The sequence below is a fragment of the Brassica rapa genome, chromosome A10, assembly GCF_000309985.2.
Source record: "Brassica rapa cultivar Chiifu-401-42 chromosome A10, CAAS_Brap_v3.01, whole genome shotgun sequence".
Lineage (NCBI taxonomy): Eukaryota > Viridiplantae > Streptophyta > Magnoliopsida > Brassicales > Brassicaceae > Brassica > Brassica rapa.
In genome coordinates, this window is record NC_024804.2 from 16396112 (window position 1) to 16412835 (window position 16724).

Here is a 16724-nt window from a genome sequence, read left to right on the forward strand (position 1 = left end):
TTTTAAATTAGTTTTATGCTTGGTATCCGAGTATGATCAAGTGCATGCATACATGATACATGCAGCTCACATGCCCATAATACATGCATGCACAATGCATTTGTCTCTGTAGATATTGGTAAATAATTTGTACTTGATGTTAGATTGCGGTACTAATCAGTCTGAATTTTATTCAAAGTTGTATTTAAAATACCTGTCTAGCATTTAGTTTTAAATATTAAAATATACCTCATCCATTCCCAAAAGTAAAATTTTCTAGATTTTCTTGTTTCACAAAAGATTTTTTATATTTTTAAGGTATTTTTGTATACTTTTGAAAAACATTAATTACAAATATTTGAATTGATTAGATTTAATTGGTGGAGAGCAATTAGAAAGTGTATAAGAAAATAAATAATAAAATTAAACTGTAAATATTTATTATATTCTTAATAAACATGAAATCTCTAGAAAATTTTACTTTCAGGAGGAACAAAGGTAGTATATTGCATGAGATTAATTACTCTGAATTTGAAAATTGGTCTGGAAATGGTTCATGTCCCTCGAGGAGAAGACGAAGAAAATCCAAAGAGACAAGAAGACAAAGTGGGAGAACTTCTAAAACTTGAGCTCAAATTTCAATCCCAAAATGATTGAGGTAATAATTATCAAATGAAACATTTTAAATGGTGTAATAAATAGTATTTCCGATGTGATGTTATTCACCCACCCCAACTACAAATGCGTTTTATATTCACGTTTTTTTCCTCTTGCAACTGTTTCTGTGCACTTCTTCAATCATTTTAATCGAAAACAGATCCACACAAATAAAGTTTAAAATCACCTGTAAATCAACTACTACTAAAATAACAAGTCTCTTAAAGATACACTTTCTTTGCGTATTCAATACTCCCTTTGTTCCTAAATATATGATGTTTAGTTAAAACACACATATTGAGAAAAGTTAACTTTTATCTGAAAAATAACATTAAAATTATAAATTAATGATATTCAACCAATTACAAAATAGATTATTAAACATGATTGGTTGCACAATTTTTAATAAAATAAAAGTTCCATAGAAAAATGAAAACATCTTATATATTAAAACATTAATTTTTTTTAAACATCATACTTTTAGGAGTAGAGGGAGTATATAAGTGAGTGTTTTCTAATAAAATATTTCATTTGTTTTATTTTAATTGTCGTTTTAGATTTGTACACACAATAAAAATATATTTAATTTTGTATATTTTCTAAATTAAAATCATTATTTCTCGTACATATAATCATATTTCAACCAATAGAAAAATAAACTAAATAATATTGTTAATAAATTTTGTATTGAAATTCTTAAAACATACTTCCTCCGTTCCTTAATGATAGACTTTTTAGAAAAAAAAAAGTTTGTTTCACAAAGATGTATTTTTGAATTTTTTATGAAAAATTGTAAATTTCAAGAAAATTAATTGACTTTATTGAATTACTATTGGTTAAAAGTTATTGAAAATTAAAAATTACATAAAACGATACATTTATTATGGTAGTTTAATGTGTTTTCTTAATATGTATGAAAATACTAAAAAGTCTATCTTTGTAGAACGGAAGAAATATTTATTTTGTAAAGAAAATTTATTGACAATTAAACTGAAACGAAACTGCGTATGATTAATACATAAAATGAACATGCTTCCGAGAAGAAAATTGAATAGTTTACTGTGGATTGTTTTCACATCGGACTCTGGTAACTCAAACTTCGAGATGTCATTATGTCTAGTTCAGGTGCTGGTGACAATATATATATATATATATATATATATATATATATATATATATATATATATAAATTCTTCTCATTTTGTTTTACTTATTAGTTCTCATTTTGAGCAATACATTTCATATTTAAGTATATGGAATTCATATGGTTGATGTGGACAACAGATGGTTTAGAGGAGCTTATAATATTTTGTAAAAAAATTGTATAAAATTTATATGTGGATTATATGTTACATGGAATGAGAAAAGGGCCATACTTATTGAATGTGAGGATAGCAAATAATGTTGAGCCAATTGGGTATCCAAGAGCCAGAAAGAAGATTGTCCATGATAAAAAAATAATAATAATTGAAAAAATCGACACTCGATGTTTGAAGTTTGGCTCTTTAGATATGTAGAGTCACTCACTACACAGAAAGGAGCTGGCCACTCCCATGTGAAAATGACTAATTAACTTTTCTTTATTTATACAATCTTATTCGTAATGGGATTCGGTTCATTTCTGTATATTGAAGTAGTTAACTTAACTGAATGTTCCCAAAAGAAAAAAATAGTTAACTGAAAGAAACATGGAAATATTAAATAGACAACTAAAAGTTTAGAAAATACTAGCTAGCAAAATAACATCCAAAATATCCAAAAATATGAAGAACTATCAAAACTTATTTGAAATATCCGTAACATAAATATAGCTAATCTTTATTGTGTGACATGAAACATGCGAATCATCGTTAAAAGTTTTGATTATTGGAAGTTTAGTGTGATTTTTAGATGTCAGTTTCAAATGCATGCATTGCTCGCACCCGAAATTAACCGCGGTTTAGAGCTGTCAAGTTTTCAAAACTGACAAAAAAAAACTCGTGCAAGATAACATGATTGATATTCAACGTAGATTTTGTTGCTACTATACCAATGAATCCAGATGACGGCCTATAAAATTCAGGGATTTAATAGTGGGCTCCAAGCCCGCATGTTGAATTAGATACAGTCCATGTAAGACTATATTAAACCGACATAATCATCATTTTATTACTAATTGTATTTCATTAACCATCATAAGCTGGTCACAGAGTCACTGTGGTTCCTAAATTGGGAGGTCATGTGCATTGAATTGTTATAGGTTTGTCTGTAGATGTTTTTGTGGTGTTCTAGTTTCCTTAAGCTGCCCTGGTGTGGACTGATAGGTTCTTTCTCAACCGTAGTTGTTTTGTTGTCCGTAAGTTGGGCTCAAGCTATTCCGTTGTGGGCTAAAGTTGCCTCTCCTTTGGGCTTTTGTAACAAACTCTTGAATAAATATTTTCAAAAGGAAAAAAAAAAAGTCACATGACTCGTCCGTATCGGACCAGACCTGGTCTGGGATTACCGCAACTCGCAACATCTCTAACAAAACCAAACCACCTCTGACGTGCCTGCCTGTAATTTGGCAGCGTCTAAAACACATGAACATTCTTCACTTTCCACACATATTCATCAAAAGTTTTACAATAGAATCTTCCAGTGGAACAAGTATAAATTAATCTTGATTGATAAATTTAAAAGGACTTTTGGAGCAGTTATCAAAATCACATCTATAAAAAAAAATTGAATCACATTTAGAATCAAAAGTAAGAATGAAAGTTACTTCATAAACTAAATAGCTTGAAGAACAAGATATAGATGCAAAAGTTTATTTATTTATTTTCCCATTTTTATCTTTCTACAGTCAGTATGTACAGCATCATTATCATCATATCAAATCAGAAACAGATTAATAGACACTATACCGAAAGATAAAAAAGGACAAACAACTACATCTACTCATTACATACTCAAAGATCATCAGTAGGAAGCGCAAACCGACAAACAGGGCATGTGTTCTTCATCTCTAACCAAGGTACAATACACTCTCCATGATAGTAATGCCAACAAGGAAGCCTAGTAACTTTCTCCTTCACCACGAAATCACCCATGCAGATGGCGCAAGCAATCTTCCCGTTGCGCAACTCCTCAGAGTTGATCTCCACAACAGGAAGCTCATCCACAACCCTTTTCGACGCAGCACGAGTAGCCATGACCGGAGGAGGCTCGAAAATATCATCAAAGTAATCTCCATGGTATTCACCACCAAGTCCAGGTAAAATATCTAGAAGCTCTTCCTCAGTCATATCCATAATAGAACTGTCTTCATAAACGTTCATCATAAAATCCTCTAGAGATTCTTCATGAACATTAAAATCTTCAACTAAAGCATCATTGTTAACAGGTACAGAATATTCTTCTTCCTCCTCCTCCTCCTCAGACTCTTCCTCTTCCTCTTCCTCTTCAATAAGATCCGTACCAACTTCGACCCGACCCGAATCAGTTTCCTTATCCCCCGTAACCGACCCGGCCCCGATTCCGAGCGTTAATTCTATCTCCACATCCTCCTCCATGGCGTCGTCGAATCCTCCGGAGATATCTACACCACGCGAGACACGTTGCATCTCGTGCGACTCTCGGCCGAAGAAATCGATGAAGGAGCTACGCAGATCCGATTCCGAATCCATGGGAGCCGGTCCAGACTCTGAGAAGCCGGCGGATGAGTTCATGGCGTCGCCGTCGGGTTGGGCAGCAGATCGAGAATTGGTTGAGCTACCACCACCACGTCCACCGTCTTCTTCGACGTTAATTGGAAAACCGAAGAGTTTCGCCATTGCTTGGAGAGAAGAGAGTTAAAAAATCTATATTGCGAGAAGGATTCGAAATATACCACTTAAGGATTATGGATTTTACGAGGATGTGTCGTATCTTATTTATATGTTTGGGCCAATATCGTGGGGGTGAAAAAACAGTCAAATAAATAATAAATTTATACTTTTTTACCAAAAATAAGGTACGAGCTCTTCGTTAATGAACATGTATTGACTATGCTAAATTAGATGTGTTTTTAATTAATATTAATTTTTATTTAAATGACATTTATTTTGTTCGCATAAATTAATTACGACGATATGATTGGGCTAATATTGGGGTGAGAAAACAGTCAAATAAATAATTTACTTACACACTTTTACCAAAAAAAAGATGTGAATTCTTCGTCAATGAATTTGTATTTACTATGCTAAATTAGATGTATTTTAATCAATAATAATTTTTACTTAATCGATATTTATTTTATTCACAGAAATTAACTATGACGGTGTATTTTATATGTTTGGACCAATATTGGGCCGAGAAAATACGGTCAAAAATATATTGAACTTACACACTTTTACCAAAAAAAGGTATGAACTCTTCGTTAATCCAAGAAAACATATGAATTTGTATTGACTGAGCTAAATTAGGGGTATTTTTAATTAATATTAATTTTCATTTAATCGACATTTACTTTGTTCACATAAACTAATTACGACGGTATGTTTAGGCCAATATTGGGGTGAAAAAACAGTCAAATAAATAATGCACTTATACACTTTTACCAAAAAAAAAGGCATGAATTCTTCGTCAATGAATTTGTATTGACTGAACTAGATGTATTTTAATCAATATTAATTTTTACTTAAACGACATTTATTTTATTCACATAAATTAATTATGACGATGTATTTTATGTGTTTGGACCAATATTGGCCCGAGAAAATACAGTCAAAAATATATTAAACTTACACACTTTTACCAAAAAAAGATACAAACTCTTCGTTAATTCAAAAAAAATATATGAATTTGTATTGACTGAGCTAAATTAGGTGTATTTTTAATCAATACTTAATCGACATTTATTTTGTTCGCATAAATTAATTACGATGGTATGTTTGGGCCAATATTGGGAATGAGAAAACAGTCAAATAAATAATGCACTTACACATTTTCACCAAAAAGGCATGAATTCTTCGTCAATAAATTTGTATTGACTGAACTAAATTAGATGTATTTTAATCAATATTTATTTTTACTTAAACGACATTTATTTTGTTTGCAGAAATCAATTATGACAATATATCGTATATGTTTGGGCCAATATTGGACTGAGAAAATAGTCAAATAAATAATGCACTTATACACTCATACCAAAAAAAAAGTACGAACTCTTAGTCAATAAATTTGTATTGACTAAGCTAAATTAGATGTATTTTAAATCGATATTTGTTTTGTTCATATAAATCAATTATGACGGTGTATGTTATACGTTTGGGCCGATATTGGACTGAGAAAACAGTCAAAAAGAAGATACGAACTCTTTGTCAATGAATTTGTGTTGATTGAGCTAAATTAGATGTATTTTTAATCAATATTAGTTTTCACTTAACTGATATTTATTTTGTTCACATAAATCAATTATGACGGTGTATCTTATATGTTTGGGCCAATTTTGGGCTGAGAAAATAGTCAAATAAATAATGCACTTATACACTTTTACCAAAAAAAAGATACGAATTTTTCGTCAATCCAAAAAAACATATGAATTTGTGTTGACTGAGCTAAATTAGGTGTATTTTTGATCAATAATAATTTTCACTTAAACGACATTTATTTTGTTAACAAAAATTAAAGAACTTCATTTTGCTAAAATATAAAAAAAACTAACAAAATTCACTGTAAAATAGTTATTTTACTAAAAAAACACTGATCCAAAAGATATAAACTCGTTTTCGGTTAGGATTTTGTATTGTTGATACATATATAATTTATCTTAACCAAAATAAATATAAATTTTTGGATCAATGAAAATTTCATACTTCTTAGCAAAAATGTGTAATTTTAATATTTTTGCGGTGAATTTTCTTAATTTTTTTTTATTTTTAGCAAAATAAAGCCGTTTTAATTTCTGCTAAAAAGTAAATGTTGGTTAAGTGAAATTTAATGTCGAGTAAAGTTGTATCTAATTTGGCTCACTCAACACAAGGTCATATGTTTTTTGGTTTAACGAAGATTACATGTGCCAAAAAATGTGTGAATTCAATATTTATTTGGCCCATGTAATAGCTGCAGAAATTAAACAGTTTTGGACATTTAAAAAAAGTCTAACGCCGGTGCCGGGCGAGTGAATACTTACCACTATACTACAACGACCTTTTGATGACTACTCTGTTTAATATTTATTTTGTTGCACACGATCTTAGTTAATGTCTCTAGTTTAGTGACTACTTCTTATTCGATTGAATGCAGCCGAGACTGTCTGACTGTCTCTGTTCGGATTCAGTGGTTTAAAGATATCATGAAACTACTAAATACGATAAAAAAAAAATCTGAGATTTAAAAGTTCAATATGTGTGCTTTGAACAAAAACGCAGAACATGATGAATAGTGTTTCAAATGAAAAAAAAAAACAAATCTTTTGCAGTTCAAAATCTAAAGTTCCTTGTGTAAACATTAACCTTCTATGATGATGAGGCAATAACCTCTGTTATCTTCTGACGTTTCATGTCTGGCTCATCCTCAATGTTACCTTCTTTCTCCTCTTCTTCTCCTTCTTCACCTCCTGCTTCCTTGTGGCCATTGAGATGGCTGTTCACAGCTTCATGACCAATAAGCGACACGTGTTTGCTTGTGATTTGACGTCCAGCCCTCACCTTTGGTCCCCAGTGCTTCTCCGGGTTCGGCAGAAACCTCGCTACTTTCTTCACCTGTGCTTTGCTTAGTGAACCAACGTGGCGCGAAAAGTCAGCCTGTCCAAAAGAAAAACATTTTGTTTTAAGATTATAATTTAACTTAGCATTACAACAATGGCAAAACGAAAGAAGAACCTGATGAGACGGTTCTTTAGACAGAATCACACTCCCTGGATGGTCAGGTGACTGAGCCTTCACAGGATGATTCTTCACCTATAACACCAAAACAGTTTTAATCAGTATCACCGGCCAAGAACACAGTTAAAAAAGCTTAGTTTTACCCAGCAACGCATGATGTCCCAGATAATCTCCATAGGAGCATCAGTTTTAATCCCGAGAGGGTTCACATGTGTCCCGGAGACACGGTACTTCGCATTGATCACCGCTGATCTAAACATAGCAGCTGAAGGCGAAGTACATTTCAGCGTTGCAGCGAGATTGTGAAGGCTCAAAAAGAGCGGAACATCTGGCAATTCCTCTGAGATTGTGGTGAGCATAGAGCATATCTTGTCGTAAGCAGGGTATCTATCTTTCATGGACTTAACACCGTTCAGTATCGAAGTCACCCATTCTTGATCATGCATTGGAGCAGACCATATCGGCCCACCCATGCTGTATTTCTTCCCACAGTGAGTGCAGTCCTGTGGAACAACAGGACCAAGTCCTGCTTGATACCTCACGCTGTTATGCTGCAAACAAAAAAAAGGATTATAAATAAAGTCGAGTTTCAGAAACTAAGTACGCAAAGAGATAGACATGAAACCTTAGGGAGAGATCTTCCAACGGACTGGAGATGAAAGGAGTCACAGCCAATGCACTGATAGACGTATGAGAGCTTTAGTGGAGTGTTCTTCATTGCACTCGCCGAACTGCATTTCATAAAAGGTTAAAATCTTTTACTTGCTTTCTAGCTGAGGGAAGTGTTTGTTGAGAAGAGAGAAACATACGTGTAAACGCGGACGAAAACACGGGCGTAGAAATCAATTTGGACTGATAGAACAGGAACTATATACCGCTTGTAGCGGTTAGCATGGCTCTGCAAAACTCAAACAATATGACCAAAGTCAATAGATTGAAGATATACTAATAGAGAATCTTAAACAATTACCTCAATGCTGGCGAGGAGGATCCGTAAAGCCATCTCATGACAATATTTGCCTTTCAGTGGATAGGAACCATATCTAATAATGGACATGTTTAAGAGATTAAGACAAAACCATATATAGTATTTGTCTTGAGAATAAGGTAATATATACTTACTTGGAATAGCAAACCTCGCCATTAGCACCACACAACACTGCCATGTCAGTTGCTGTACACATGAGCAACCCACCATCGGCAACTGACTGAACAGCTGAATCAAGGAAGACAGACGGTGCACCATATGGATCAAGATCAACCTAAGACGTTAATTAACCAAATTAGTTAACACAACAATAAGACAGTCAACAACAAGATGAAAAACTTAGGAAACTGGATACATACCACATCATATTCTTTAGGGTTGGTGAGCATATGGACACGAGCATCAGTAAGATGTGACTCCACCTTTGAAGTAGACATCAAGCCGTTGAACTTTATGTTTCTCTGGCAAGCTTCAACCGATGCTTTTATAGAAAAAAATGATAATACTTTATTATTCTGAGAAATTAAAACAAAAGTTGATCAAATGTTGGGAGAAAACAAGTACCTGGGTCATTATCTAAAGCCACAACTTGACCAATTCCTTCAACTTCACGAGCATATCTCAAAGCCCGTAACCCGGAAGCTGACAGTGCCTATAATGTTAAGACCGTTATCTAACAGGAAAGCACAACTAAACAAAGTACAGTTACTACAATCATAAAGGAAAGAAAAGAGGATAGACCTCCAGGACTCTTGGCGGCTTGAGTTCCCTTCGGACCGGTTCATACGTGGTCTTGGCAGCTTCCTTTGGTCCATCCTTAGATGATGCTTCATGTTCTTCTCCATTGGTTTTACCATTATCCTCACCGTTTTCACTAGGAGCTGAGACATCCTTTTCAACCACTTTACCAGATGATCTAGCTCTTTTAGATAACATCGCATCATGCTCTTGCTTGCGTTTGGATATAAACGCCCTTAGTACAGCAATGGACATGTCCCTATTATTCACCTAACCATAACACCACAATCAATAAGTTCACCTCACAAAAGAACAAAATATTTCTAATAATACCAAAGTGTGTGTTACAAGTCTTTATATTCCTTTTGGTTTCTCACAATCACAAAATTAAACTAACACATAACAGCTAACTACTAAAAAATTAGAAGCAAAAGTACATAAGCCCACAAAAATAATAAGCCCTTGATGTAATTCAATCAATTATCATCAAAAAAGAAGAACCTTTGCAGCAAATTAAATCCAATAAGCAACAAAAAAAAAAAAGAAGAAGGCAAGGGACATGAAACCTGAGCTTTGTTGAAGAAGACTTTGTTCTTGTTGTGCATAAGAATCTCAGCTTCTCCTTCCTTGATAACTGTATAATCGTTTAGATCTGTTGTCTCCATTGCTGATCTCAGACACTTCTCTTTAAGGGCGGAAGATTCAGGAACTGAATTAACAACACGAATCTGTAATAACCCGAACGGCGAATCAAAAAGGTTGAAGAGATGTCGACAACACTTGTCGGCTTGTCTGAACGAGGATAGACGAAACGCTATCGCTTCTTCTTTCGGTTGCTGTTTCAGAGAGAGAGAGTTGACGGAGTAAACAACCAAGTTTTTAAACCCTACAAGGCCATATGTGATTTCGCGATTTTCCTTTAATTTTTTTTATTGGGATGAAATTGATTCTTTCGAAACGTACGGGGTGTAAACAAAAATACTTAGAAAATAAAGGATTCAATACAAAAACAAAAAAGAAAAACTAATGGCCTATACAGGGATCGAACCTGTGACCTTCGCGTTATTAGCACGACGCTCTAACCAACTGAGCTAATAGGCCAACTTACTATATTCTATGGTACAAACTACTTAGCTTTTCGACTTCAGGATATCATTATCAAGGTAAGGAGGGAGAGAAGAGGTGAGGAAAGGGAAGAAGAGAGAGAGGATGCAGAGCTTAACATCAAACGAAGTTGCGGGTTTCGCAGTTGGAGCTCTGCTTCTCGGCGCCACCATCGCTGCTCCAAAAGTTGACGCTTTCATTGCCGCTGCTCAGAGAAGGTAACACAAGTTTCATTATCTCATTTCCTCAATCAATTCATGTTCTGTGTGATAAGCCATGTCATAAAGTATCCGACTTTGGATGTGAATTGTTTCGCTGGTTATATGTTATTGGCGTGTGAGATGATGTTGACGATGATGCTTGTAGTAAGTGGGGTTTTGATTGTTTTTTTTATTTTATGTTCTCAGTTTGCTGAACATGTGAAAATGATAAAACTTTAGGAGTTTCTTTGTGATAAATTGTTTGATATCTACCAAAAGGATAGATTCCGACATCAAAAAGCCTCTGTTGGGTTATGTCTTTTGTCTTGCACTCTCCAATGGGTTCTTCTAAGTTTTCTCCACTATTAAAAAGTAATAATTTTCTTGAAATTCTGCAGTCCTCACTGAAAAAGTTTTAAAATATTCAGGTATTGAATGATAGCTTCATGTTCAAAGGATTAAACTTGTTATGATTATAGATTCTGAAAGAAAAAAGAAACTGACTTTTGTAATGGAGAGAGACTGTGTGCTATAAAACTGTTCTATAGCTGAATGAAACTCTAGACTTGTTCTTGAATATATTTCCATACAATCCTATGTTTCTGAAAGAACAAAACAAAAAACAACTTTTGCAGGTCTCTTGGGATGTGCACGAAGTGTGGAGATGTAAAGAATGTAGCCTGTGGTCGCTGCAAAGGGACAGGGTCGATCAAATCAGGAGGTATCTTTGGATTCGGTGAGCCAGAGCCATCATCAAACGCCAGATCAGCCACTTGCGATAATTGCAAAGGCAGGGGTTGTTTCCCTTGCCCTGAGTGCTCAAAGTCTTGACTCCTTTTTTGGTTATTCAATAGATTGCCTCAAGACTTCAAACAAAAAACTACTTGTTTCTTTTTCTTGACCTTGTGATAAATTCGTTTGAAAAGTATGTTATTGGCAGTTTGATCAGCTGAACCGGATGTTGGTGTATTATTGATTTTGTTACTCTTAACCGGGTCTTGTAGCCCTTAAACCGGATAAATCCACTAATCAAGAGCTCCTCTTGTCCTATCTGTCTGTAAGCAACGGTAGCTACGTGCGTATTAGCTACAGTGACTTCTTTTTTTTAACCAATAAAACTCAAACCAACATTTCAAGACGAAGAAAGTTGATTGGTTGAAAACTGTTAATAAATTTGATCAAACGTTTGAAAGAAAGCAATGATTTCTAGTCAATTTTTAGAACTAATAATACTATGGTATTTCTAAATTAAATTATGTAAGGGTAAAGAATAAATAAAGAAGACAAGTAGACAAGTCACTGTTAAAGAGGAGGATTTGCCTCGGCGATCACGCTTCCGATAAAAGTCTAATTCAATCATAACACGACACGTGTCCGTCAGACCACATCACCCATCTTGTTACTGTTAAGATCTCTTTCCTACTGTCTTTTTACTTTTACCATCTGTAAATCCGTACGGACTTCCCATGTCACCTGAAGGTTTCTCTACAACAGTAAAAAATGGAGTTCTTTAAGCATTTCAATGGCGTGATTTAATATCCTTATTGAATAAAACTTCATGAATCCATATATATTTGAAGCAATTAGCAATTGCAATCCAGACATACATATTCCACTCTTCGGAATAATAACCTTTAACAAAAGACGCGTACACTTCATTTAATTGACGTTTTGGAACTTTGACAGCGACTATATAATCAAGGAGAAATTTAATATAGGAAAACCATATGTATATTATGTCCTCTTGTTAAAATTTAGCTCCATTACCGCAAAACCATATGTATATTCTGTCCTCTTGTTAGAATTTAGCTCCATTACCGACATATTATCACACAGAGTTTCTAGTGTTGTATTAGAATTTTAGAAGATGCATGCATTGATATAATGTTCATATATACATGAAAACTAACCTCAATTTTTTTTTTGAAAATACATAAAGACCAAGACTTTCATGCTATGTAATTAAAGAACATATGAATGACAATCCGCACTTGATAATTTTACAAAAAAAGCGTCATGATAAATGTGCACTAGCTAGCATAAGCTATGGTAAAAATCGCGCTAATTAAGAAGTAAAATAAGCAAATATTACTTGCATATCCATGCAATTTCACACAGGCATCTTGAGTATGCACTGCATTTCATAGTATGACTTCTGAACTGTACAGCGACGGCTTGAGCTTGCCTTTAATACGATTATTTGCTAGTTTACTTTCCAAAGCTCACATTTTTCTATCTATCTTGTTCTTGGCCTAAACGAGTCTAAGGGCATCATTATTGCAAGTCCTTGTGCTTAGGTCCTTAATATATATATATGTATATGTATATATTATATATGCGTATATAATTGTGGGTTAAGGACTTTACGGAAACCCAAGCCGAAAGTTTCTTAATTAAGAGACTTTCGGTTTGGGTTTCCGTAAAGTCCTTAACCCACAATTATATACGCATATATAATATATACATATACATATATATGTATTAAGGACCTAAGCACAAGGACTTGCAATAATGATGCCCTAATAACTAAAACTTTTCCAAACAACTTTTTATTCCCAAGTTTTTAACCGGTCGTAGGCTCGCTCGCAACTTCATAATCATAACTTGAAAACAAAAGTAAAGCATAAGTGCGCAAGTTGTAGTAGATATGAATATGATGCGCGTGATATTGTGAATATACCTTTAATTTTTTTGTTTTCCAAACTAATGCAGTAAATGAAAGCAACGTATCATATCATTTTCTGGTTGTTTTCAGAAGCAGCAGAAAAATATCTACTACCTTAAAATGGGTTTTCACGTGTCGATTTCTTATTGGATATGACTATTCTTCATTTATAAATTAAGTTTAAACCATCAAGTAACAACAATGACAGTAAATTTGTAAACATATTTTCCTAGCTAGTATCTCTTTATACATACGTATTTAGTCACCACGTAAGAGTGTAACTTCAATTTATATACACACATAATGCATCGACCACGAGTATGTATAAACTATACCAATTTTCTTAACATATATTAAAAAAATTGACTTATAGATGTGATAATCGACCTTTAAGCCGCATGTGTTTAGTTACGAGTCAAACATCATAAGTGATACGTTTTCTAAAAAGGTTGTTTCATCACATTTAACAAAACATAAACGATTTGTTATTATGATATAAACATAGAGTTCTTAAGAAACAATATGTTTAGATATTTTTGTATAATGTCAGGCATATACACCTAAAACAGTAGACAACAACATATATATGCATATAGGCATGAATTCTACCTGAAGAGAAGCACACATATATTTTTTTCTAAATTAAATAAATTACAACTCCAAAATATTCCCTACAAGTTAAAAATTACCCATCAATTTGGTAATAAATCGATTGAGAAGGTAAAAAAAAAATTGAATGCAAGTAAATCAAGCTGAACCACGCGCCTAGAGAGAGCGTGTGGATGGTTTTATCTTTGTCAAAGAAGAGATGGCTTGAAATGCAACACACCAAACCCTAACCTCAGCTTCACAAGTTTCTTATCTTCTACTCCCACTAGATTCTATTCTTCAAAAGAAACTTCAATTAGGCTCACAACCACCTCCACACACTTCCAAAAACAAAGAACCCTAAACTCAAAAGGTTCTTCTTTCTTCTTCTTCTACCTTACAGTTTCTTGTTCTTGAAACTTAGGGTTAATTTTTTTTTCTCTCTCAAATCACTTCTCCAGACCTTAAAGATCAGATCTTTCCTCAGAAAAAGAGATACCCGAGTCATGTTTTTGTGTGTCTGAATATAGATAAGACATCACATATCGATATATATATTTGTGTGTGTAAAAGAGGAAACAAAGAAAAAATGGGAAGGGGAAGAGTAGAGCTGAAGAGAATAGAGAACAAAATCAACAGACAAGTAACGTTTGCTAAACGTAGGAACGGTCTGTTAAAGAAAGCTTACGAGTTGTCTGTTCTTTGCGATGCTGAGGTGGCTCTCATCATCTTCTCCAACCGTGGCAAGCTCTATGAGTTTTGCAGCTCCTCAAAGTAAATCACTTTCCCTCTCTCTCTCATTTTTTAACTTTTTTTCATTGGTTTTTGCTAGATCTGAGCATAGATCTTTGTCTGTTGGGATATATCACACGATCTTGATGTCTATGAAAGTGTTGAGCTTTATTAGATTTCTTGATTCGTAATATTATGACATCTTGAAAATTTAAGATCTGATCTCTTTTTTTTTTGTTATATTTTTGTCAAATATTAATTAGCTGATGAGAAGAGTTTGCAATCAATTTATGTTTTATATAAATATATATGTGTGTGCGTGATTAGAAATTAACTTAAAAGTTGTAAACACAGATCTCTATGGAAATAAGGATCCAACGTAGAATGATAATATATGGTTCCATGCATTAACCGACTGTTAGTTCATACTTTATGGTGGTTAAAACTTAAAACGTGTGTGTATATTTCTATGAAAGTTCTTTTCTTTAAAAAAATTGTTTTCTTTCGTTTTGTGTGTATATGTTTTATATATTGAAATGGTCTAATTACATTAAAGGATAACCAAAATATAATTGTTGAAAATATTATTTCCATGTGTGGATCGCAGAACTCAAACGAAAAAAAATCCATGTGTTAATTAGTACATATGAGGATAATCTTTAAATTTGATAGGAAAGATAATCTTTAAGTATGATAGGAAAAATCTTGATTAAAAAGTTAAGAGCTCAAAGTATGTGGATATTATAAAGACAAGCTAGCTAACGTGTCTGATTATTGATGATGAGGTTAGGTTTGTGTCATATTCTGTCAAGTATATGATCTTCTTCTTTGATTACAAAATTCTTATCCTCTTAATTTAACTTGTGTGGTTTTCGTTTCAGCATGATCAAGACACTGGAACGGTACCAGAAATGCAGTTATGGTTCTATTGAAGTCAACAACAAACCTGCCAAAGAACTTGAGGTGTGCTCTTTATATATTTTAGGTTTATAAATCACATCATTTTCAAGAAAGTTCCTTTTAATGAATTTGTTTTTTTTTCCTTGGGAGTTTCAGAATAGCTACAGAGAGTATCTGAAGCTTAAGGGTAGGTATGAGAGCCTTCAGCGCCAGCAAAGGTAGAGATCTCTCTCTCTCTCTCTATCTCTCTTTATATATACACACATGTCGTTCATATTAGTGTATTTGTGTTGGTGCAAGGAATCTTCTTGGGGAGGATTTAGGACCTCTCAACTCAAAGGAACTAGAGCAGCTTGAGCGTCAACTAGATGGATCTCTCAAGCAAGTTCGCTCCATCAAGGTCATATCCATAAAGCTATTTATAGACATTGAATGATTCAAATGAGATTTGTGTAGTGAAATTAATGTTTTTTTTTTGTTTCATTATGAATACTATTGCAGACACAGTACATGCTTGACCAGCTCTCTGATCTTCAAAGCAAAGAGCAAATGTTGCTTGAAACCAATAGAGCTTTGACAATAAAGGTAAATGCATTTTGATGAATTAGATCCTGTTACTGGTATCAATATATTTCACAGCCTTTGAAGTTATTAACATTTTGGTGTAAATTTTTTTTAATTAGCTGGATGATATGATTGGTGTGAGAAGTCATCATATGGGAGGAGGAGGAGGATGGGAAGGCAATGAACAGAATGTTCCGTACGAGCATCATCACCAAGCTCAGCCTCAAGGACTATTCCAGCCTCTTGAATGCAATCCTACACTGCAGATAGGGTAAATGCATGCTTGTCTACTTCGCTACTAAGATTTGTCTTTGTTTGAGGTTCTTTAGTTTCTTGGTATTAAGAGGACCATATAATTTACGTGATATGATGATGATGATAACAGGTATGACAATCCAGTAGGCTCGGAGCAGATAACTGCAACAACACAAGCTCAGGCGCAGCCAGGAAACGGTTACATCCCAGGCTGGATGCTCTGAGTGTCACATTATGAGAGTCAATGTGATCAACCTCACCAAACAAAAGATCTGTTTTAAAATAATAAATAGTAGTATAGACACCAGACTTGGATTTATATACATAAGAAAGTGGCTATGTATAATGTCCTAAGGATCTGGCAGGACTTAAGTGTCTTTTGGGAAACCTTGCTACATATTTAAGGATTGAAATGTGTGGAACTTGTTTTACCTTTTGAATCTAATTACTTAAGTACTGCACAAATCTAATGGCGAAGGCGAACATTGTAGATTACAATCTTGGGACCTCTCCTTGAATGTAAACTAAAT

General features: G+C 33.8%; 4 protein-coding genes and 1 non-coding gene across 5 annotated transcripts; 2 read left to right on the plus strand and 3 right to left on the minus strand.

Moving 5' to 3' along the window:
* Positions 1-3563: 3563 nt before the first annotated feature.
* LOC103847530 (probable E3 ubiquitin-protein ligase RHC2A) lies at positions 3564-4427 on the minus strand. The gene is made up of 2 exons (XM_009124623.1): positions 4073-4427; positions 3564-3952 (listed from the first exon to the last, which is right to left on the minus strand). The coding sequence occupies exons 1-2, from the start codon at positions 4425-4427 to the stop codon at positions 3564-3566; spliced, it is 744 nt and encodes a 247-aa protein (XP_009122871.1).
* Positions 4428-6942: 2515 nt separating this feature from the next.
* LOC103846383 (probable tRNA (guanine(26)-N(2))-dimethyltransferase 1) lies at positions 6943-10105 on the minus strand. The gene is made up of 11 exons (XM_009123295.3): positions 9753-10105; positions 9190-9456; positions 9013-9100; positions 8808-8929; positions 8583-8722; positions 8431-8503; positions 8270-8358; positions 8086-8191; positions 7604-8011; positions 7458-7535; positions 6943-7379 (listed from the first exon to the last, which is right to left on the minus strand). Exons 1-11 carry the CDS (start codon positions 9849-9851, stop codon positions 7092-7094), a joined length of 1758 nt encoding a protein of 585 aa, XP_009121543.1. The 5' UTR covers positions 9852-10105; the 3' UTR covers positions 6943-7091.
* A 108-nt stretch (positions 10106-10213) lies between these two features.
* Positions 10214-10287, minus strand: TRNAI-AAU. The gene has a single exon. It is a non-coding gene; the product is annotated as a tRNA-Ile (tRNA).
* Positions 10288-10304: 17 nt separating this feature from the next.
* LOC103846384 lies at positions 10305-11519 on the plus strand. The gene is made up of 2 exons (XM_009123296.3): positions 10305-10508; positions 11126-11519. Exons 1-2 carry the CDS (start codon positions 10396-10398, stop codon positions 11319-11321), a joined length of 309 nt encoding a protein of 102 aa, XP_009121544.1. The 5' UTR covers positions 10305-10395; the 3' UTR covers positions 11322-11519.
* Positions 11520-13980: 2461 nt separating this feature from the next.
* Positions 13981-16650, plus strand: LOC103846385 (developmental protein SEPALLATA 1). Its single transcript, XM_009123297.1, has 7 exons — positions 13981-14517; positions 15357-15438; positions 15532-15593; positions 15676-15775; positions 15877-15960; positions 16059-16210; positions 16325-16650. The coding sequence occupies exons 1-7, from the start codon at positions 14333-14335 to the stop codon at positions 16416-16418; spliced, it is 759 nt and encodes a 252-aa protein (XP_009121545.1). The 5' UTR covers positions 13981-14332; the 3' UTR covers positions 16419-16650.
* Positions 16651-16724: the final 74 nt, after the last annotated feature.

What these genes read in the sequence shown, in the direction of transcription:
- LOC103846383 (XM_009123295.3), bottom strand. Translation starts at nt 9,851, where the DNA reads ATGGAGACAACAGATCTAAACGATTATACAGTTATCAAGGAAGGAGAA. An exon ending in TCTTCTTCAACAAAGCTCAG is followed by an intron (nt 9,457 to 9,752) that starts GTTTCATGTCCC and finishes TGTTATGGTTAG; the next exon opens with GTGAATAATAGGGACATGTC. An exon ending in CTAAAGAACCGTCTCATCAG is followed by an intron (nt 7,380 to 7,457) that starts GTTCTTCTTTCG and finishes TCTTTTGGACAG; the next exon opens with GCTGACTTTTCGCGCCACGT.
- LOC103846384 (XM_009123296.3), top strand. Translation starts at nt 10,396, where the DNA reads ATGCAGAGCTTAACATCAAACGAAGTTGCGGGTTTCGCAGTTGGAGCT. An exon ending in ATTGCCGCTGCTCAGAGAAG is followed by an intron (nt 10,509 to 11,125) that starts GTAACACAAGTT and finishes CAACTTTTGCAG; the next exon opens with GTCTCTTGGGATGTGCACGA.
- LOC103847530 (XM_009124623.1), bottom strand. Translation starts at nt 4,427, where the DNA reads ATGGCGAAACTCTTCGGTTTTCCAATTAACGTCGAAGAAGACGGTGGA. An exon ending in TTCGGGTCGGGTCGAAGTTG is followed by an intron (nt 3,953 to 4,072) that starts GTACGGATCTTA and finishes ATGTTCATGAAG; the next exon opens with AATCTCTAGAGGATTTTATG.
- LOC103846385 (XM_009123297.1), top strand. Translation starts at nt 14,333, where the DNA reads ATGGGAAGGGGAAGAGTAGAGCTGAAGAGAATAGAGAACAAAATCAAC. An exon ending in GAGTTTTGCAGCTCCTCAAA is followed by an intron (nt 14,518 to 15,356) that starts GTAAATCACTTT and finishes TTTTCGTTTCAG; the next exon opens with CATGATCAAGACACTGGAAC. An exon ending in AGCAAGTTCGCTCCATCAAG is followed by an intron (nt 15,776 to 15,876) that starts GTCATATCCATA and finishes ATACTATTGCAG; the next exon opens with ACACAGTACATGCTTGACCA.